The 24,084-nt window shown below is 41.6% G+C and overlaps 1 protein-coding gene across 5 annotated transcripts in view; it reads right to left on the bottom strand.

Annotated features, from left to right (window-relative positions):
* The window catches only part of PDS5A (PDS5 cohesin associated factor A), a 172,735-nt gene that overhangs the window by 65,352 nt on the left and 83,299 nt on the right, over positions 1-24,084 (bottom strand). For all 5 annotated transcript variants that reach the window (XM_067531120.1, XM_067531116.1, XM_067531118.1 and 2 more), the window contains 4 exons: positions 18,500-18,615; positions 16,537-16,631; positions 13,676-13,821; positions 2,257-2,408 (listed from right to left, as the gene is read on the bottom strand). In XM_067531120.1, the coding sequence (XP_067387221.1) occupies positions 2,257-2,408; positions 13,676-13,821; positions 16,537-16,631; positions 18,500-18,615 (509 nt within the window). The remainder of the gene's footprint in view (positions 1-2,256; positions 2,409-13,675; positions 13,822-16,536; positions 16,632-18,499; positions 18,616-24,084) is intronic.

The following is a 24,084-nucleotide window of genomic DNA, read 5'->3' as shown; positions in this document are numbered from 1 at the left end:
TCTGTATGTGTGATGATACACACATGATCACCTACTATTTCCCTGATCCCTCTCCAGTTTTATTCAGTGCACAGGATGGATAGAGTTCAAGAACTGAGACAGCTATTCAGTAACTCTTTATCCTCATCATTCAAAGTGTGCCCCGAGGCCTTTCAAAGAAGAAATAACCAAAATTTGCAAGACTACACTAATTATTGGTGCTTCAAGGATTGGGTGCCTAATTTGACACACATATGACCTAATTTTCAGAGAATATAGCATTTCAATAGTATTCTGTATGCTCCGAGCACTGTACAAGCATTAAGAAGTTAACTCCTGCAACACTTAATTTGATGGTTGTGGGTAAGTATTTTTACATTTATTTACAAATGGGGAAACAAACAAGAAAGACAAAATGATTTACCAGACCAAAGAGCAAGTCTGTAGCAGAACTGAGATTGGAACTCAGTACCTTTTGAGTCCCAATCCTAGTTCATCTCACCTAACCACACTGCCCAAAATATTTCCAGCAGTGATGAGTATTCACAGCTCTCATTGACATCAGATGCAGTTGTAAGAACCAAGCCCCTCTAAAATTCAAGCCCCAATTTTTCCATGTTGGGCAATCAGAAAATGAGCAGCATACAACTAGTGGGCACTTGTGAAAATGTTGGGTCTAACTGATTTGCCCAGAATCACAAAAAGTTTCTGTAGCAGGGACAGAAACCTAATCTCCTCAGTGGCATTCAACTGCCTTAACCACGAGAACATTCTGTGACAGACTGACAATATCCTGTATTATCCTCAACAAACCTTATGGAATTAAGATAAACTTTACTGAATGAAGTTAAATTTTACTGAATAAGGTTAATGCTTTTGGAGCTCATTGTATTGCAAACGCAAATGTTTATGTACTATTGTGAGAATTTATGGAATTTAGCAGAAAGACAAGGTTAAGTGGAAAGAATTAGAAAGTTTAAAGGTCATTTTGGAACAAAATGTCTGAAGTGGATTTCCTTAGGAAATACATGGAAGAGAATGGAATGCAAATTCTCCCTGGTCCAAAGCCAACCTTTTGAACACATACCCTGGGGGGAGAGAGACCCTTTGTATACTAACTAGCTGGTTCTGGAAACTCCAGTTCAAAGATTCCTGAACTATATAAAAAGGGAACTGAACATATTATGAAGGTACTTGCTCTGAGCTGAAGTCACAAGAATGCCCCTGCGGTGAGATATTAAAAGACTGCACTTGCCAGAGCCCAAGTGAGAGTTGGGATGAACTCTGGTAAGCTTATTAGCATATGTTCTCTTATTGTTTTTAATATGTTTTCTTAGGAATAAAGTAGGCTTGCTTAGAAAGAACTGTGTGGTAACCTATATCTGTAGCAATTACACTGTTATCTGTCACTGAAGAGAAAGCAAGCAGGTATCTGTGCTGGGAACAATACAGTAAACACAAAGGAATTATCCAGCTAGGGAATACCCTGATCAGCAGGCAGAGAGGTGCATTTCTGTACCCAAGAGAGGCAACAGCTGGGAAGTTGAAAGCCAAAAGTGGATGTCCTTAGCTGAATCACTAAGGGGAAAATACAGTGCAGTTACCATGATGAATGACACACACTTCCTTTTTCTTCAATCCTCTGCTTCATTCACTACACATTCCACTACAATTTCTCATTTCTGCAACAAGTGAGTCAAGGGTTCTAGAGATAACCACCTAATAATTCACTAGGCAACACTGATTTATTCCCTGCACACTATCCATCTTGTGCACTGAAAGAGGCATGGATCCTGTAAAAATAATATATTATGTAAATAAAGATTGTATTATTAATATTAAGATTGCACGGGTAATGATAGATTTTAGCAGTCAACCTCTAGCAACCTCTACTGACAAAAAAACAAACTGAGCATAGGAGAAGCAAAAGTAGAACGTCTTTTTCTAGGCAGTAATCAATCAATTTAAGAAAGAAAAAGCCAGCCATCATCTCAGATCTAGCTTCACATCTACAATTTAGGGCTAGTTAAAAAAAAAACCCTGATTATTTTTAAGAGCTTAGAGCAAAGAGTTCAATGTCTTTAATCCAGGGACAGGGGAGGGAGGCCATTAATTCCAAACTTATTTGCAACAATTGCAGCACTAATGTTTAAAATATGGCACAAAGACATCATTAGTATCTTCTAACAACTTCCTCAGGATAAGTGTACACTTTTGGTCTTCAGAATATTTCTTATAGCTATACAATTAAATTTATGAAGGTTTAAGTTGACTCACTTGTCATCAATGCTATTCTGATAATATATGTGCAAAAGTTTATCCTTTATCCAGCTCACTTTCTCTGCTGCATCTTTGCCAGCCTCAGCATGAAGACAGTATTTCTTGTATAACTGGGCAAGACCCATCATAGCTTCTTTTCTTACTCGCCACTTAGGAGAAAAATATGCTTATTAAATATCTATCACAAACACACATAATATATACTAAATGCAATGAAACAAGACAGACAAAATGAACAGAAAAATGCAGTAAACAGTCTTACTTTAATTTATGGAAGCAACCATACCAGAACAGAACAAGGTTCATTCAGTTAGGTATTACTGTCTCCTATATAATGGCCTACATTGGAAACTTCAAAAGAGCAACTTCTCCTCCTCCTACACCCCAAAGAAATGCATGAACCTGGCTAATTGTGCAATTTGTACTTTCTGACAGAATTTCTTCTAGATCTCAACTAGTCCTGAAGTACAAGGATTCATAGTGCTTATGACAGACTGACAATATCCTGAATTAATGTTACTGAATTTTGTTAAACCTTACTGAACTAGGGTTAGTACTTTTGGGGTATATCATATTAGAAATGCAAATGTTTATGTACTATTGTGAGATTGTATAGAAATTCATTAGCAGAAAGACAAGATTAATGCAATCTCTGGAAGGTATTATGAATTCAAAAGTCTTTTTGGAACAATAGTTTTGACATGGTTTTCCTAGGAAGTATCTGGGGTTGAAGGGAATGCAAATTCTCCTCTCAGAAGACAATCTTTTGAAGATATGCCCTGGGAGAGAGACCCACTGTATACTAATTACCTGCATCTGGAAACTCCAGATCAAAGACTCCTGAACTGTATAAAAGGCAAACTGATCATGTTATGAGTGTGCTTGTTCTTAGCTCAAGCTGTGATAAACCAATAACCATAAGGACTCCCCTAGGGTCAGGGGTTGAAGGATTAATCTTCTAGAATCCATATTAGGCTGGGTTTAATTCTAGTAAATCTGTTACACCATGCGTGTAGGTTCTTTTGTTGTTTTTAATACTTATTCTCTGTAATACTTTTTACCTTAAGGATAAAATAGGCTTGTTTAGAAAGAACTGTGCAGTAGTTATAACTGTTGACAATCACTCTCTGAAGAGAAAGCAAGCAGGTGTCCTTGGGACAACCCATCTGCTAGGAAATACAGAGTAAAGGCAGGGAACAGTGCAGCCTGGGAATACCCCAGTCAAAAGGGAGAGACACAGAGGTCTCTTCCCAGAAAGACACTGGCTGTGAGCTGGAAGATGAGAGTGGATGCCCTTGCTGAACCACTTAGAGGAAATACAGGGACAGCTGCCCTGAACTGTGACAGTGCTCATAATTTTTTATCCTATCTAATGTAATTGCAGATGCTATTATTCGTGTAGTGTGTGTCTAATCTCATTCCCATCTTACTAAACTATTTGCGTCAATACTGTCCACGCATTTTATAAATCTTGTATGCCTCCTGTGAATATTATTCTTTAGTTGTATTGTGGTGTGGCTCAAAGGACTCAATTATGCTAGTGTTCCTAACCTAAAGAGGTTGTATTTTTCGTTTCAAAAATGAATTTTGATTTCAATTGATCCTTGTATGGAAGTTTCCCAAATCCTATTTTGCTCCTCTAATCATTTTCTATTTCTACCACTCCTTTTTCAGATGAAATAACCAAAATTAATCCAGTATTTATCCCAAGGATCTATGTTGAGTTGATGAGAGAGCTTTCATTTTGCTAAATCATTACAGACTAAGGACCACTGTTCTAAAATTGACAATGCATGCACAGTTTGCTGTATCCGCACAGAACTCCACTAAAGTTAATTGGGCTCTACATGAACAGAGAAGTCTACTCATACAACATCAGTTCAAGAGTAAGGGCTGATTACCATATAAAGAGGGAAAAATCAGATCCATATCTTGCCATGTAGTTCTTAAATCACAAAGCAATTCACAATCAGTAACACTGGACATAGATAAAAGGCAAGACACTCTATGAATCTGCCACTAGGTGGCATGACATATCATGCAGATTTAGGTAAAGAAAACTTTTAAATACAAATAAAATCAATTGAATATGTTACACAATATTAACATCTTTGTGGGTATTTGCCCACTTATGTGGCAACTAAAACAAACTAAGAAGAAAGTAAAGTATTACAAAAATATGTCTCTTTCAAAAAGTAGTCAAATACTATTTTCCACATTTACATGCAGATGTTCCCAACTTGAACTGTGTTTTCATCAGATCTCATATAGGAGACAGAAATGACTGAGCTGTGTCAATGGGAAGAAAGAAGGAAGGTGAAGGAGAGGGATTAGGAGGAAAGACTTTGGAAACGTTCAGTTTGGAAAGTTTATGCTTAAAATGGCAATAGAAAATCCATCAAAAGGAGATATCAGAAGCAACCTGAAATGTGAAATTGGTAAATTTGGGAAAAGACGGTTACTCACTTTGTAACTGTTGTTCTCTGAGATGTGTTGCTTGTGTCCATTCCACTGCAGGTGCGTGTGTGCCTCGGTGCACAGTTATCAGAAATTTTTTCCCCTAAGCAGTACCAGTAGGGCTGGCTGCGGTGCCCCCTGAAGCTTGGCGCACGTGCTATGAGGCACCGCCGGCCTTACACCTCCTCGGTTCCTTCTTGCCATCAACTCTGAGAGTGGGGATGGGGTTAGTCATGGAACACGAGCAACACATCTCGAAGAACAACAGCTACAGGGTGAGCAACCATCTTTTCTTCTTGGAGTGCTTGCTCATGTCGATTCCATTGTAGGTGACTCACAAGCTTGGAGGCGGGTTCAGAGTTCACAGATGAGCTGTCTGCAGCATCGCTCTGCTGAGGCTGGCATTGTCCCTTGCCTGCTGAACGATGGCGTAGTGGGACATAAACGTGTGCACCAATGACCATGTAGCAGCTTTGTATATGTCCTGAATAGGCACTTGCAACAGGAATGTTGCAGAAGAGGCCTGTGCTCTGGTCGAGTCGGCAGTGATGCTTTCCAGAGGAGGAACCTTCACCTGCTCGTGGCGGAACCTAATGCAGGAAGTTATCCAAGAGGAGATCTGCTACGAAGAGACAGGTAAGCCCTTCATTCTGTCAGCTAACCTGGGGGTAAAGTCTCTTTATACCCTTCAGGAACCTAGCCGCCATGGCATGAGAGAAAACTGACCTCCCTTGAATCGGTGGATGGAAGGTTGAAATAGCAGCTACATATACCTTGAACAAGGCAGTGGCCAGGCCTTGAAGTTAAGGTGTAGCAGGTAATCCAACACCATCTGGATTGATGCCTGGTAGGGCACGACCGCCTGGGCTGCAGCCCAGCATGTGAACCTTTTCTACTTGGCTAAATAGGATGCCCTGGTGGAAGGTTTCCTGCTGCTCATTAGTACTGCCTGCACCTGAGATGAGCAAGCCTGTTCTTCTGGATTCAGCCACTTAGCCTCCACGCCATCAAATGCAGGAACTCCAGGTCCAGGTGTCAACCGCAGTCCTGGAAAAGTAGGTTGTGCCAATGCGGCAGCTCGGACAGGGGGGCGGGGGGAACAGGGCAGCAACTGACAGCTCCAGGAGCATCATGAATCAGTGCTGCCTGGACCACGCGGGTGCTATGAGGATAACATTTACCTTGTTTCTTTTAATTTTTAACAGGACCCTTTGAATCAGCAGAATGGGAGGAAAGGCATACAGAAGCCTCCCCAACTACAGAAGTAGGAAGGCATCTGACAGCGCTCCCTCATCGAGCCCACAAATGGAGCAAATCTGGCGGCACTTCTTGTTGAACCTGGAAGCAAAGAGATCCACTTGGGGAAACCCCCACTTCCAGAAGATCATATGACTACTGATGGGTGGAGAGACCACTCATGGCAAGATAAGAAGGTCCTGCTGAGGCAGTCCACTGTGGTGTTCTTGATACCCAGGAGGTGTGAAGCCACAAGGTAAATGTTGTGACCTATCACTAGATTCCACAGACTCACCGCCTCCTGAGACAGGTCCGGGGAGCGGGCCCCGCCCTGTCTGTTGATATAATTCATCGTGGCAGTGTTGTCAGTCAGGACCTGGACTATCTTGTCTCTCAAGAAGGAAGGAACGCCCCGCATGCTAAGCAGATCACCCTTACCTCCCTTATATTTGTATGCAGCCCCTGATCCTCCCTCAACCAGGTCCTTCAGGTACTGTGACCGGAGCTGATATGCGCACTCCACCCCAGGTCTGAAGTGTCCGATACCAGAGTCACCGCGGGGGCTAGATCTGCAACGGGCATCCCTTCCATCACTGACTGGGGGTCACCACCAACTCAGGAAAGCTAGGACTTGTGGGGGCATGGTGACCACCTGTCCAAGAGGTGCCTGCTTGAGGTGTATGCAGAGGCCAGTCATAGCTGGAGTGGCCTGAGTTTCAGATGTGCGTGATGCAGCATGTAGGTGCACGCTGCCAGTAACTGCAGGCAGGTTCGTGCTGTCGTAAGGGGATAGGCATGTAAGTTAATGATAAGGTTTGCCATGGTTTTGAACCAAGCCTGTGGTAGAAAAGCCCTGGCCTACGTAGAGTCGAGAATGGACCCAATGAAGTATATTCTCTGCACCGGCGTTAATGTGAATTTTTGTTCGTTCACCAGCAGCCCCAGATGGCGACAGGTGGCTCGAACTAAGTCCAGACTGGTTTGGACCTGGGCCCGCGACCTGTCCCTGATTAGCCAGATGTCCAGATATGGGTAAATCTGAACCACTTGTCACCTGAGATACACGGCCACAACCGCCATGCATTTTGTAAACACCCTTGGGGCAGAAGACAGGACAAGGGGAAGAGCCGTAAACTGGTAGTGGGTGCACGCCACCACGAATCAGAGGAAACATCTGTGTCGGGAATATCGTGATATGAAAATATATATCCTTCAGGTCGAGGGCAGTATATCAGTCTCCTGGATCCAAGGAGGGGATGATGGAGGCTAGGGAGACCATGCGGAACGTCATCCTTCTGATGTATCTGTTTAGTCCCCGCAGATCTAAAATGGGCCTGAGGCCCCTTTTCGCTTTGGGAATGAGGAAGTAGTGGGAATAGAAAACTCTTCCTCTCATGTCTGGTGGAACCTCCTCCACAGCTCCCACTGCAAGAAGGCTCTCGACCTCCTGCATGAGGAATTGCTCATGAGAGGGGTCCCTGATTAGGGACAGGGGAGTATGTGGAGGGAGGAAAGAGAACTGCAGGGTATAGCCTGCTGCAATGGTACTCAGGACACAACAATCTGAAGTTATACAGGACCATGCTGGGAGGAAGGGGTCAAGTCGGTTGTGGAATTTTGGAGAAGTAGGATCCTAGCATAAGACTGGAAGGCCATCCTCGGGCGCACCATCAAAACAACTGGCGCTGCCTGCTAGAACACCGGGAAGGGTCCGATTGATTGGCCAAGGAGGAAGACTGGGCCAGTCGGCACCATCTAACTGTCTCTGCCCCTCCTTCTGTAGGTCCTGAAGTGCTGGTCCTGGTATCTAAGTTGCTTCTGCTGAAGGCGGAATTGCCTCTTCGAGGCCTGTGGCGTGTAAAGGTCCAACAAGCGCAAAGCAGCCCTTCAGTCCGTCAACCCGTGGAGTCTGGTGTCGGTCTGTTCAGAGAAGAGTGCACTTCTATCTAACGGCAAGTCTTGGATGGACAGTTGCACCTCCTGGGACAGATCAGATGACTGCAACCACGAGCACCGGCACACAGAGTTTGCGGAGGCCATCGATCTTGCAGCTGAGTCAGTCGCATCCGATGCTGCCTACAAGGCAGCCCTGGCCACAGTCTTATCCTCTTCCAGGATGGTGGTAAAGTCCGGTGCCTGTTCCTGGGGAACAGCCTCACTGAAATACTTAACAGAGTCCCAGAGGTTATAATTATAACTCCCTAGCAGAACCTGCTGGTTGGCAATCCGGAACTGCAGGCTCGCCGTAGAATAAATCTTTCTCCAAACAAATCCAATTTTATTGTCTTTATTTTTGGGGGTCATGCCGGGTTGTCCCTGTCTGTCAGCTCATTGTCAGCCGCCACTACCAGGGAACCAGGGGGAAGGTGTGTGAATAAGTATTCAAACCCCTTCATGGGTGTTGCAGCAGAATTCCCAGCATATGCCCACCCCTCGCACCCCCACCCACTTGGTGCCAACAGTAAAACCGTGACCTGACCTTATTAGGCTGCATCTGTTGTTTACAGCATTTAGTTGTTATGCTGCTACCCCCCCCCCCCCATAAGAAAATCGCCTACGCACCCCAGTGTCTTTGTTGCCCACAGATAACGGGCTATGTATCCAGTGCCATAACAGCTCTACGCAAGGCCACAGGCCTCGTCATAGTCTGGCACGTACTAATGTATATCCCTCCCCCAATCCAGAGCTACCAAACTTGCAACGCATTCTCTAGTATAAAAAGGGGTACGCCCCATGCCCAAATTGAGAAAGCGTTTGCCAGCCTGATGACCTGGACCGCCCCGCTTCTCCCGTTCCCGTACTCTGAACGCGAATTGTGAAAGCCGGCCCGTACCTAACGATATGCTACGACTCCTTCTCTGTTCCTAGTGGTGAGATATGAAAAGTAACTGCTTTGCCTGTTTCTCTGCCTGCTTTATATGATAATCATTTAAGCTACGTATTAAGTATTACAGCGTGTACCCCATATTCCTTAATAAAATTTTGTTGTATTATCCACTGACTGCTTATTGACTCTGGGGGATCCATAACCTGTCGCGACAATAGGAAGGTAGTACTTTTTCTCCACCCTTTTAGAGGTTGATGGCAAGGAGGATGGTGTTTGCCACAAGGCTTTAACCACCTTGAGAACCCCTTCGTGGATTGGCAGTGTGACCCGAGCCGCACCACAGCTGCCAGTACATTGAAGAGGTTGTCCAATGTTTTCTGGAGCTCCTCCACTTTTAGCCCCAAGTTCGAGGGAACCCTCTTGAGGAGCTCCTGGTGGGCATGGAAGCCATCCGGGGAGCGATGGCCCTGTCATGACTGCCTCGTCTGGGGCGGAGGAAGACGATTGACCCAGTGCAGGAGGTAGTGGCATCTCCCCTGGCTGCTGGGGGACCGCTGTAGATGTCCCTTCCAGTGAGTCCGCCTCCGAAGAGGGTCTGTGACTCTCAACTGGGGGTGCCAGGGCTACAGATTGTTTCCCCGATGATCTAAGAGAATAGGGCCCTGTAGCCATAGGGAACCCCCAGAGATTCCAAAACAGCCATTGAGTTGGCCACTATCCCTAAGGGCAACCTGGAACAGCCGGACAGGGACCCTGCTCCTAAACCCCAGGTTGATGGAGCTGACTAAGGTGGGCTGCTGAGGATTTATCCTCCCCCAAGGAACAGGACACAGTCTCTGGCAACCAATGACAGCCTGAGCCTGACCCCTTTCCTGCAGGGCGGTGCTGTGGAGAGCAGGAGGAGTATCTGGCCTCCCGAGACCGCTCGTGCTCCGATGACCACCACTTTGGTGATGGGGAGAGTGATACCGGTGACCAGTGATACAATTCCCTAGACTGGTGCCACGCCAGAAAGGCCCTTTGGTGGGAGGAGGAGCAGGAACATTGCTGCACCACAGGTGAGTATCTCAGTGCCGAAGATCGGTGATGGCGCTGATCATTCCTGGGCGAGCATCCAGATGCTAGCGACCGGGTACTGCGCCATGAACACATGGGCAAACTCAGCAGTGCGGGGGATAGCGATCGGTGCCAACTCCCTGATGGTGAGCGTCTGCTAGACTTTGACCAGGATCAGTGTCGCCCCGCCAGATACAAGGCCTTTGGTGCCGGTGACCAAGATTGGTGCCAAATTGACGACGCTGAATGCCTCTGATGACGGCGCTCTGCCTCCGGTGACCTTCCCGTGACAGGGAATGCACTCCAGGGATCGGTGCCTAGAGGGAGGAGACCTTCTCTGTGGTGACCTGGCTCGTGGAGAAGCACACCAGGGCTCCAAAGAGCGGTGCAGCCATCGGGGACGGAGGGGAGGGTGTCCCCATCAGGGGCTTCCCCTTCGACACGGATGCTTCCCTTTCACCTGCTCCATCCAGGGCATAGATGTCGGAGGCAAGGGCAGGGCCATCAAGTCTCTTGCTGCTTGAAATGCCTCCAGTGTCGACGGCATCATGAGCTAAGGAGGACCTCTTCCAGTACCCGGAGTCAGAGGAGGCTCCCTCAGAGGGCTTAGGATTCTAGGCAGCGAGCCCTGCTCCTGCAGAGTCTGCTCAGCCTGCTGGACCTGTGATGCTCCGCACTTGATTTCGTGTCCTTGGTCGTCTTAGGTGCGGAAAAGCGACCCCTCTCCGAATGTTGTTTCTTCTGCTTCTTCGACAGCGAAGCAGAAGATCGGTGCCATGGAGGTTTCAGTGCTGGAAGAGCACTCTGCACCGATGCGGTGCTTGCCACCAAGAGGGAGCAGGACAGCGCCGAGGCTGGTCTTAAGGCAGCCTCCCTCAGTAAGGCCTTCAGACTGATTTTCCACTCCTTCTGAGTCCTTGGTCTGAACGCCTTACAGACGCCTTACAGATGCCTTGTCCTTCCTGTGCGACTCCCCCAGACACTTCAGGCAACTGTTGTAGGGGTCACTAAGCGGGAAGGGCTTGCCACAAGACTTACAGGGCTTAAAGCTTGGAGGGCAGAGGCCCCTAAGGGGACTAAACTGTAACTATTTACAACTATTCACTAAAAAAACACATTAACTACTCAATTAATGACTACTTAAGAAAACACTGAACACTAAACGCTAAGAGGCACTTGCGGTAGCAAGCAAAGACACAGTTCCAGTAACCGTCAGTGGCAGAAAGAAGGAACTGAGCGGGCATAGGGCCAGCAGCGCATGGTCTGTGTGTGGTACTCCAGGAAGCGCCGAAGCCAGCCCTACGGATACTGCTAAGGGGAAAAAAATTTCAGTAAGGAGGCACCTACAATGGAATCGACAGGAGCAAGCACTTGAAGGAGAATCACTGGAACAGAGGAAGTACTTGAAACCATGGGAACAGAGGAGGGCTCTAACAGAGAGAACAGGGATGACAGAAACTGCTGTCAGATGAGGGAGAAATTCAGATATCACAGTGGTTCATGTGGAAAAGAATCTATAGAGAGAAGGGAAGATAAGGACCTATTATATGAGAAATGGAAAAAGCAGTCAAATAGGGTACTGATCACTGTCAAAGAAGACAAGAGAGAAAGAAAAGTAGGAGAATGTGATCATCAGTGTCAAAGGCAGCAGAACAATAAAGGACAAGGATAGAAAAGTGCTCTTTTGATTTAGCTCAAAAGAGATCTTAAATACCTTGGTCAAAACCTTCCTAGGATACCTGGTACAATTAATCTCTCTTTTTCACCAAAAAGTCTGTCACTGGCTGAGACAACAGTTTCATAAGGTTCCAAAGAGCCCATTTGTCAGAAGGCTGTCCTTCAGTTTTCCATTAAATCCTTGATAGAAAAAGTTCGCAAGGTTGCCCCTTTTTCTCAATTCAAGGGATACCTAAAACAGGAGCCAAGCAGGTTGTCAGCTCCCTTAATGCTTCTGGGTCCTCCTTCTGTAGTGGAGAAGGAAAAATTAAAACTGGAGATATTCAGGGAAGTGGTTAAAGAGAAAAGAGAGCTTGGAGTCTGTTCCTTTGGTTTCTCATCCCAAAACTACTCACTCAGGAGTCTCTTCCTGAGGAAGGGAAAAGTCCCCAGGCTAGCCAGGGATGTTTAGGCAAAAGGGAACTTGAGTCAACTTTCAAAGGCTGTCCCAAAACTTTCCTTGAATAAACATCTTCCCAGAAAACTGAGATAAGAAGGCACCATTGAACTTGGAGTCTCCAAGCCAAAATGACCTGTTTTAACAAAAGAAAGTGTTTGAGCCATTTCTGCAGTGCCCTTTCTTACAAGCAGGCTGGATCTTTAGAAAAGGAGCTTTCATGGAAGACTCTCAAGGATCAGAGCTTTAAGTTCCCCTCTCCTGGAAGAACCATGTAGTGACTTATCTGCAGGCAGTTGGATCTTAGCCAGTAAGGACTTTGGAGACAGAGATGCTTTTAAAGGGGACAGTACCTCAATGGGAAACTCATCAGAATGATTGTTATCAAAGAATGGATCCAAATTCCAGGAAAGCTTCTGTTCCAAGATCTGCTGCTCCTGCTGAACCAGTTAGCAGAAAGTGAGGATGACTTTGAGGAGGGTGCTTTTTATATCAGCAGTCACTGCAAAATTGCACTTAACAGTTTTTACTGCTCCTACAGAGGAATCTGTAGAGGAAATGTCCTAAGACAGAAGTAGCATCCCACAGGTTCTGAGGCTTTGAAAAAAGTTGTTCAGACTTGACACTAACAGTGAGAAAGTGGGCAATAGAAAAATAGGTGGTATAAATGACAGGATTAATAATAATAAAACCACTTAGCTTATACTAGGCTTTTAACTATAGCCTTCATTTTTTTTAAACAAAGAATGAAGGCAGCATTAAGACATCTTTCACCAGCGGATTAAAATACAGTCAGTAGTCTACAAAATCTACACTAGTTGAGTAGCTGAATAAAAAGAGCAGCCAAAAAAGAATCAAATAGATGCAAATGGATGGATAAGTATGAGAAGGAACAGGAGAGATGTGTGTCAAGAATAAGGTTTATCCAAGGGGAATCTGAACTGTGAAAAGCAAGCATTGTCATCACAAGAACAAACAGGTACTTATGCAGAATATTTAAATGAGGTTTAAAGCATGTGTTCAGGACTCAAAAGGATTACTAGTTTCAGAATGAGGAGGCCATCACAGGCATATATATATATATATATAGAAGAATAAGGCAAAAGGTCCAAATAGAAAAAAAAAAATTTTAACAAAAAAATCTGATGAATGCCGAGAGCTCACAAAAGTTATAGAAGTCTCTCTACTAACTTTGAAAGACAATTAAAATACACAGGAGTGAAAGGCTTTTAAAAACACAATGTTATACTACTGTTTACCTCAAACAGTTATGTATGCTTTGTAGCCATTTCCAGTCAGCTGTCAATTTTTATTTTTCCCAGAATTTAAGTCCATTAAGCTCTTTTCAGAGATGATTCCCATAAAGAAACCAATCTAGAGCTGAAGTTAGTCTTCACTGACAAGTTTCTGGAAGGACACCTGACCTCTTTAGGCCAATCACACTGTCAGATCTGTGGCTAGTGAGGAGTTGATGGTGAAATTTGCAATATTCCTGGCAGAATAATGATCTCATTTCCCTGATATATAGCCCCTGCTCAGGCACACTGCCCGCATTTAAACAGTCTGCTTTCTGGCGAGAATTAATTTAATCACTGCATTCTAATTAACAGCACAAAACTATAATACGTAACAGCCTCAATGCATGGAAGATTCTGGTTTTACCATTTTTTTCTTCATTAGCTGTATTTAAAGGTAGAAATCACTGCAAATAAAGCATTAAACCTTACCCGTTTGTCTAGTGTTCTCTCCCTTACAAAGCCAAGTAGCTGGTCATTGACTAAAGAAAGGTCTCTCTTCCCAGCAGTTATAATTGTAACAATGACATCATGTCGAATAGCTTCTTCTGGGTCATGTGATCTAACCTTCAAGTACTCTGTTACAATAAAATGTCAGTTACTATGAAGAGTATATTCAAGTGCTTTTGTTGCAAATGTACAACAAATGACAGTTTATTAGAAAAATTAAAACAATTACACAAACCTCAGTCAAAATGTACCACAACTATATCATCTACTATAAACGAAATTGTATATAATAAATATCTGATCTCCAAGAATTTTCTACACTAACTGACAGAAATAACAGTCATACTGTTTATAACTGTATAGCTTTCTTCATAACTTTTCCTCCCAAAAAAGCCATCAAGTAAAATATAACTGATTAGAATACACTGTTGAAATCACATGCTAAATAACAGAAGCATGTTCGTCATTTGTAAGACAAAGACAGACACCATCTCAGCACCAAAGGGTTTACAATATAAGTAATATGTTAAAAATACTGTAAATCATTAAAGATTAGTTTGAGTCAGAAATAACAAAATTCTGAGTTATGGCTGAAATTCAGCTCATTGTAGCTCAATATTTTAAAATTTTTGTTCCGCAGTTTCCTGATAGAGCATTATTTCACAGAATTCACAACTGACTAAATTAAGGATTTTATTTTAGTCATAGCTAAGGATACAATTTGGTCATGGAGGTCAGATTCCGTGACTTTCAGGAACCTCCATGACTTCTGGGACCAGCCTAGCCCAACAGCTGCCACCGAACAGCTAATGGGTATTTTTAGTAAAAGTCAAGGACAAGTCATGGCTTCTGTTAATTTTTATTTATTGCTCGCAACTTGTCCCTGACTTTTACTAAAAATACCCATAACAGAATCTTAATCTTAGTCATAGCACAATCATCTGTCAATTTAAAAAGAATCATTAATATCTAAATATAGAAATTCCCACCAAAATCCTATCTTTGCATTAATTTAAAAAAAATCTTTTAGAGAAGCCCTTCATAGCGTTTTTTTTAAATGGATTTGTAACAACATTCTGCAATAGCTCACTGAGAGTTATTATGGTATACTATATAGAAACCAGTTCTTCAAAATACATATCAGAATCCTTAAAACTGTCTATTTAACCAGACTATATTAGTTTCACAAATTTATAGTTAGATATCTTTTAACAAGAACTTTTTTGCCACATTCACTCTAATGGTTACTTCAGCATGCCACAAAACAGCTCAAATTATGTAGTGTTTGTGTGGTACTGGCTAATATCCAATAGAGACCCTAATGAGATCAAACTCATTTAGAGTTACACCTTAAACCATATCTGAACCAGAGGTGAAAAGTTAGTATTCTCTAAACTACTAGCCAACCCAATCCCTTTTAATCTCTCTTTTATAAAATTCTAGAGAAACAATGAATAGAAATTAAAGGATTTATTTCCTGCTTTAGCTACAAATCTCAATGCAATCTTAACTGCAGAGTCACAACCAACATCTCTCTTAATCATACAACATCAACTTGAACAACTGTACCTTGAGACCCTCACTTATATTCTTTTACCTAAAAGACTTTAAATATACCTTTCCAATAAATATTACTGAGGCCTGGTCTACACTTTAATCTTAGATCGATGGTGCACAGGGCTATGGAAAATCCACATCTAACCACAACAGTTATGCCGATCTAGTCCTTGGTGTAAATGCAGCTACTGTTGCTTATGGAGGTGGAGTTCCTACAATGATGAAAACACCCCTTTTGCTGCTATAGTCTTTGTCTACACTGTAGGTATGCTACTATAGTTCCCGTAACATAGACGTAGCCTGAGAAGATACCTATCGACAAATACAGATATCAGAACATCAACACATAGCCTGATGCATCAATACTACCAAGTGAAGACAGGCAAAACTAATATTTTCCAGATATTACACAATACTTTGAGCACAAATTGAGACTTAGTAATAATGCTTTATTCCACATTTCCAAAATATGTGAACCATTTAAAAGAAAGGAAAATATAGACCTATTTGCCCACTTTATAAAAATCAGCTCATTCATCTTCAGCAACTAGACAAAAATCTGATTTAAGGGGAAAAAAGCCTACTGGTAAGCGTCCAGACTTTCAATGGTGCTAAGCATTCAGTTCCCACTGAAGTCAGTGGGATCTGCTGGTGCTCATCACCACTGAAAATGAGGCCAAGCATGCTCAGCACATGCCATATAATTAGGGTATTAAAAAAGGCGGGGGTGGAGGAAGAGCAGGAAGGGGACTGAAAATAAAAATATGCCAAAGAAAGTTACTGGTCTTCATGTTATGTTTTACACCCCTACTTTCCAACTTTCCCCATTTAAAACTGGCTATAATGCTGGTCTGTAGGAGGAATTTAATCTTTAGATCATGGATGGGATTTTGTAAATCAATGGAAGTGGAGTTAAAAAAATGCTGAGTACTTTTGAAAATCCCATTCCATGTGCTTAATGATTAACCTGCTCTGTTAGGGCCAAGATTTCATTAACATTTGAGATGGTGAGGTTAAAACTAATTCTACATAGGATAGTTCGCTTGTACCATCTTAGTTCTATAAGGCTGGCATCAAAATATACCCCAAACAATGGAAAACACCTACTTTTTAAAAACAAACTCTTGTCCTCTGTAGAAAAATCTACCTTAAATGAATGCCTTAGTACTCTCATCCAGCATGGGCAAGTCTGGTCTTAACATATTTCAGAACCATATTGCTATGTACTTGCAACATATGCCTCCTCTTGTAAAAAATTATTCTAAATTTTAAATTACACATCTTACCGGTGAGGTCTTTTGCTAAATCCGGATGGTTCATTAAACAATGACTGGCAAATTTCACACTTTCTAATCTCACAGGGACATGGATATCATTAAATCTAGAAAGATGGAAAATGATTAATGTTAATTTTTAGATTATCTTTAAAAATTTATGTTACTCTTTACATCGTCACATAAGTATGTCAAGAATGAGTTTCATCAACTGCATTAAAATAATTTTAGAATACAAAAGAATACATAAAATAGAATTTGTCTTAATCTCCATTAGGTTTTCAAAATGTGAAGCTCAAAAGTATCAGCATAATAATAATACACTTGGGGTTAAATCTTGACTCTAATGACTTAAATGGAGTGTTGAAAATAAGAATCCTCTAATACAATGTTGCACTTAAAACTGCTATTTATTTTTTTTAAGGTATGTGGCCACACAAAATAAAAACAAATACAGTACTTCACTCTTTTTAGAAATTTGTATCTGAGATATTTATTAAATCAACTGAAAAGATTATTTTAGGTATAACTTTACAATACACCAACATAATCAAAGCTCTTATACTTCTGTATCCTTGTACACACAATCCCTGCTCTTCAGGCACTCTCTTACAACCTAACTTTCAACTATTTTTGTTTTAAAACACTTTATATGGATCAAAGACTCCGTATTTTAAAACTTTATTTAATAAAAATCAAAAGAACGTAAGAATGGCCATATTGGATCAGACCAATGGTCATCTAGCCCAGTAACCTGTCCTCCAACAGTGTTCAATGCCAGATGTTTCAAAGGGAATAAACAGAATAGGCGATCCATCTGGTTTCCACTCCTAGCACTTGAGAGTCAGAAGCTTAGAGACACCCAGAGCACAGGGCTCGCCATATTGGCTAATAGCCATTGATATCCTGCAGGAAATTTTATAATTGTTTTTTTAACCCAGATGCAGCTTTGGCAACATCTACTGGCAATGAGTTCCACAGGCTGACTGTGTGGAGTATGAAGAAGTACCTCCTTTGGTTTATTTTAAACCTGCTGCCTATTAATTTCATTGAGTGACCCGTGGTTCTTGTTTTATATGAATGGGTAAATAACACTTCCTTATTCACTTTCTCCACACCAGTCATGATTTTATAGATCAAGGGCTCTCCAACTTTTTTGCTGGGTCCTCTTTTGAAATATTTCAGGCTGTGATGACTCCTCCCACCCAAAGGTGATGATCCGTCTTCCCCATACCATGCCATCCTAACTTCTGCACTGCGGCTAGTGGCAGCACTGCCTTCAAAGCTGGGCGCCTGGCCAGCAGCTGCCACTCTCTGGCTGCTGACTACAAGGTCTCTTTTTAGAGTGGTAACAGCTAATTTAGATCCCATCATTTTGTATGTATAGTTGGGATTATGTTTTCCAATATGCATTACTTCACATTAATCAACAATGAATTTCATCTGCAATTTTGTTGAACAGGTCACCCAGTTTTGTGAAATCCCTTTGCAACTTTTTGCAGTCTGCTTTGGACTTCACTATCTTGAGTCATTTTGTAACATCTGCAAACTTTGCCACCTCACTATTTATTCCTTTCTCCAGACCATTTATGAGTATGTTGAACAGCACTAGTCCCAGTACAGCTCCCTGGAGGACATGGCTATTTATCTCTCTCCATTCTGAAAACCGACCTTTTTTTCTATCCTTGTTTCCTGCCTTTTAACTAGTTACTGATCCATGAGAGGACCTTCCCTCTTAACTCATGACTGCTTAGTTTGCTTAAGAGCTATTAGTGAGGGATGCAGTCAAAGGGTATCTGAAAGTCCAAGTAGAATACGTAACAAATCTTCATGCCCAAATAAAAACAAATTCACTATAGCTTTTGAAAACATAGAGAAATGCTGGAAAAAAGTGTTTCTTATTATCAGTACTATTAGGAATACTTAGCACTTCTAAAGAATAAAAATTCTGAAGTCTGTCTGAATGTTTTCTCACCGTCCAAGAAAGCATTGCCAAAGAGGACGATTTTGTGTTGCCAGATCAGAATCTTTAGAGCCAAATAGTTTAGCTAGAAGTCGAACAACAGCCAAACGCTCTTCTCCATCATTACTCTAAAAACCAAAAAGAAGTAAATAAACTGTTAAATCATTGAGTGTCCATATTAAGATATAAAGGAACTTATGAATTCTCATAGTTGTACTGTTACAATACAGAAATCCTCTCTCCCCCCTCCCCTCCATCCATCCACAATGAATTACCAAGTTAAAATATTTATTTTAATTTAATTAATTTAATTAAATAAAATTTCTGATTACCTCTAATTTTAATTTTCATATTGTGAAACACCTTTAAAATGAGGCATTAGTCTGTTTTTCTTTGTTAATATCACTTGATTATTTTGTACTTTATGAAGATTTAAATAATATAGATTATAGTAATGAATTACGGATATAAGTTTATCATGTAGTTGGAATCCAGACAGCTCTGAATATATCCTACACCAATTTATATCAGTGTGAGTAATATACTGAGAAAGATCCACTTCTGAAAGGCACTTAAGCACATGCCTAACTTTAAGAATGAGTAGTCCTAGTGACTTCAAATGGACTCCCTCACATGGATAAAAATAGGCATGAATCAGGGACAAAGAAAGGTAAACAGACTAACTGGTAGAGAACATTTTTTTTTTTTAAATTCAACAAATCTGTAAAATTTTTCTAAAAGTAGTATTTTACATTTTTAAGCATTTTTTTAAAACTGCACTTTCAGACTGGTATTGCTCAACAGCAAAATTTGACAGATTATACAGTTCTATTAAAACTATGGAAGGAGTTTCATCCTGTCTGCTTCAGCCATAGGCATGGTACCCATAAAGCAAGAAAGGTGGTTTTCAATTATCTGAATTTGAAATTGGTTTTTCAAGCAAAAAATAAGATTGCATCTTTGCTCCATAATGATACTTTGATTTTCTTTAACTCTAGTCACATAGCATTAGTACCATCAGACAAAAATGACAGCAAACACAGTTACCTATTAAACCAACATACAAAAGCCTCTGGATAGATTGCTGTCCACTTCCAAACAAAATCTTTCTTTCAGGAATAAAAAAACACATGCAGAAGTTTGTATACTGCATAACTCCAGTCATTTTAAATGTCCTTTTTATAGTCAATGATGTAGTTTATTTTTATTTTAAAATGTATTTTAACAAATATAATGTGGAAAAGTTTGAGACATTTATTAAAACAAATGTAGAAGTGAAACAGATGTTTATTATCAAAGCAGGAGATATTTAGGGTGGGATTTTCAAAGGGAGTTTAGGTACCAAAATCCTACTAAAAATCATTAAAAGCAGGGTGCTTATTCTCTGACAATCATTATTTAATATTTATTTCCAGTTGTACCCACAATGTGCTTTCCAAACACATAAAATAAGGCCCACCCCCTGCCCGAAGGTGCTCACAAGCTCAAAACACAGATGATTATGTTAACAATTAAAAAAAACCAGGATAAACGATTCCCCAGCTGCTACTCAGGATTTTCATAAGTCAGGTAACTCTCTAACTGGTTATAGGAAGACTGATAGATAACTTAGAAATACTTATCCTACTACAAAAATTTTGTTAACATACCATATACTTTGTATCAGTTTTCCCTACCCTTTGTCCACTTATCAGCCCACTTTCTCTACACTCTTTTCCTCCACATAGTAAAATTAAGTTTTAACCTCTTAGTATGCTAAATGGAAAGTCCTGGCTCACTAAGAGCAAATTCTCTACCTATCCAGTTTCTCAGGAAATTTTGCATACTGATCTTCAAAAAGTCTTCTTATGTTCAGTTAGATAATACTGATTTATTTTTGTGTTAACTAGCTAGACTATTATAGTGGAAAAGAAAAGTTACTTACCTTATAGTAACTAGTTCTTCAAGATGTGTGGTTCCTATTTGTATTCCACTCTAGGTACATATGTGTTCCATGCCCCTAAGGCAGGAAAACTCTTGCTAGCAGTGTCACTTGGTCTGCACCTGCGCTCTTCCTCTCCTCTCGCGTCAATCCAAGAGCAGAAGGGGTGGTATGGACCAACCGCCTCTCCAATTCATTCTCTACTGCAAATCAAGTCTATGATCCGAAGCAGAGGGGAAGAAGAGCAGGTAGTGGAATACATATTGGAAGCACACATCTCTAATAACTCCAGTTACTACAAGATAAGTAACTTTTCTTTCTTCTTCTAGTACTGGTCCCTATGTGTATTCCACTATGGGTGATTGACAAGCAGTACTCATGATGGAGGAGGGTGCAAGGACTCTCTGTAGTACTGATGACTGTAGGACCACTGACCCAAAGGATGCATCAACTGAGGAGGCTTGCACCAGGGCACTGTGTCTTGTGAAAGTCCGAACAGAACTCTGCATGGCTGTTTTATGTATGTCAAGCGAAGCTACCAAGCAGCTTTTGCTCTGGCAGAGTGACTTGCTCCTCCACTGTCCAGTGTATTAGATAACTGGTAAGAGAGCAATATGGATAGTCTTTGTGAAAATGTTGCTTGTCCTTTCATGCATTTTGCCAGGACCAAAAACAGTTTATATGATCTTCTAAAGGGTTTTGTTCTCTGAAGACATAAAACCAATGCCGGACACATATCCAGGGAATGGAATCTCTGATCCTCATTGGTGGTTTAAGGCTTAGGAAAAAATACAGGTAAGCATATAATCTGATTCATATGGAAATCCGAGATTACATTGGTAATGAACTTCAGGTGCAGTCTCCATGAAACCTTATCCATGTGGAATATGGTATATAGTATGTAGGCTCTCAGGGCCACAGGTTCGCCTACCCTTCTAGCTGAAGTGATGGCCACTAGGAAGGCTACACTGATAGATAAATGGGAAAGTATGTCACTAATGCTTCAAATGGCAGCTTAGTTAGCACAGAAAGGACCAAGTTGAAATCCCATGTCAGAGCAGGTCCAGTTATTGGAGGGAAAGTTCTGAGCAAGCCATTCAGGGAGCTATAAAGAATAAAAGTTTTCAAGCTGAGTAAATAATCTAAAATAGTGGGAATGTCCATTTCCTCTTCTTTTCAACTTAACTAAGTAATACTTTCTGATGGATTCTTTCTTGCTGTCATTAAGTATGGCTTTAACAGCTGCTGAACATTTCTGTCCTAAATTTGATGCCCATCCAAATATTAAGTCGTGAGGTGAAGTGGCTCCAAATTTGGATGCCTGATCTTGCCCTGTGTGGGAAAGACTGGTGATGACAGACAGAGGAGGACGGCGAATCAGAATGGTCTGGGCTTGTCTTGAGGGGTGACGATGATGATTACCATTTTGTCCTGCTGGATTTTCCTGAGAATTTGAGGTAAAAATGAGTTTGAGAGAAAGACTTGCATCAAATTTCTCGTCTCTCATAGTTCTGACTGTGCGCTCCCTTGGAGCAGTAAACTGTGCATTTCTTGTTGTTCTGTAATGTAAACAGGCCCAAAGATGGAGATCCCCATTGCTGGAATACGTCTTTCACCAGTGAGTTGTGGATCTCTCATTCATGTTCCATCAAGAAGTACCTGCGGAGACTATCCGCTAAAATATTCTGGATTCCCAGAAGATAAACTGCTAATAGGGTAATCAGATGATAAATACACCAGTTCCACATAGATTTTGCTCCCCCTTACTTGTAGACTTAGAGCACATTTAAATTGTCATATTGTCCAACATTACCTGAATATGTGGGTATAAATGAATGGTATCGCATCGCTTACAGGCCTCTCAGACTGCTCTCAGTTCCAGATTTATATACATCCTGGACTCGTGAGGTGTCTATGTTCCCTGAGTTGTATGTCATCCAGATGAGCACCCTAGTCTATAAGGGAGATATCCATAATTAATGTGTCTCAGGAGGTGGTGGAGCTAAAGGAACTACATACACCTGTTTCTGATGCTGCCACTAAGCTAGACAGTATCGTATCCTGGGAGGAAGCATAAATAATTTGTCCATACTGTGCTTGCTTGGAACATACGCCATTTTCTTGTAGACAGTGAAGTCAGAGCCTCCTGAATGGTATCACATAGATGCAAGAAGCCATGTGACCCAGGAGGATAAGGCATGACAGAACCCAAGTTTGGGGGTGCTTTCTAAGACAGTTGATCAGCATGTTCACAGATTGAAACCTATCCACAGGGAGGTAAGCTCTGGCTCTGATCATGTCTATAGTACCCTCACTGAATTCTAATGGTCTCTGTTGGCGTTAAAATGAACTTTTCTACATTCACAGAGATTCCTAATGATGTTCCAAGATTTATCGGAGATGAGGCTCATGTACCTCTCAATAAAACTTTCTCATCAAAACTCAATCTAGATATGGAAAGACTATAGGACTGTCACGCCAGAAGTTTGCTGCCATGACTGAAAGCACTTTCATAAACATTGTAGGTGCTGCTGCCAGATCAAAGAGAAGCACTTTGTTCTGACAGTGATTTGCACCTATCATGGTGTAGGGTTATACAGAGTGCTAGTTTGGCTCAAGAAAATATATGCTTTGCAGTTAATGTATAATGCAGGTGTCATGGAAAGGCTTTGAAAGATGGTATGTTTAACTGAAAATACTGGACTTGGAATGTGGCTTAACTGGAAAAACTGGATCTGCAAGGTAACTGATAAGATAGGGAAAAAGTCTTTGAGAAGAGGCCCCAATTACCAGGGGTGGTTCTAAATGGTTTTAGCAAAGAAAGGAATTCACAAAGCAGTGACTATAGTCACATAGGGTCTAACAGATAAGCTATAAAAGGGTAAATTCTTAGGAGTTCACTGCTAGTGTCTGCTTGTCCAAGCTGGAGCTGGCCAACATGGGTTTGAGCATTCTGGGCCTAGTCCTGTTGTAAGTTTCTGATACTTTACTTATGATTGCATGTTACTATAATAGATGTAATGATTGCTTAGGCATCTAAGGCAAGTTTGGAGCAGCTGTATAAATAGTATTCAACTTTGAATTTAATAGAGGAATTTATGGTTAAATTGGTGTTGTGGTGATACCTTGTATGGTTGTTGTTAATAATAATAATTAATAATTCCAACACATGAGCCTCCAGTGGAAAGTGGTGATGACAGTCCTTCTCTCATATCAGAATAGCCTGATGAAGAAAATGTGGGCTCCATCTCCAAAGGTGGTGCTGACAGAATCATCGATGAGGAAATAGCCAGACTGGTAGAGGATAAAGGAGACTGGCTTCTTTCATAACTTCCATCGATTGACAGAGTCTGGATATCCCTTGCAAAGACTGGTATTGATAAGACAGGAGATTCTGGACTTGGCAGGATGATGATGTTCTCCGAAGTGGTATATTTGACACCATATGAAATCTTTTCCCTTGTCAATGCTGATGGCGTAGGGGATGGTCATCCATCCTTTGCCAGTAATGTAGGTCATACTGGTCTAGGTTCGTGCCTCTCTTTCCTCGATATCAATGGTCCTGCCTCTACCAATGGTGCCGAAGTGGAGATGATCTTGGTCTTTGAAGCCTTTGGGTTGATACCATGACCTCAGTGAGCTTTCGAGCTTCCCGGCACTGGACACTAACTGTCAT

The sequence above is a fragment of the Emydura macquarii genome, unplaced genomic scaffold (assembly GCF_026122565.2).
Source record: "Emydura macquarii macquarii isolate MOO-44397 ecotype Brisbane River unplaced genomic scaffold, CSIRO-AGI_Emac_v2 contig_3128, whole genome shotgun sequence".
Lineage (NCBI taxonomy): Eukaryota > Metazoa > Chordata > Testudines > Chelidae > Emydura > Emydura macquarii.
The sequence above is the reverse complement of the archived record's forward strand: the minus strand, read 5'-3'. Positions and strand labels throughout refer to the sequence as shown.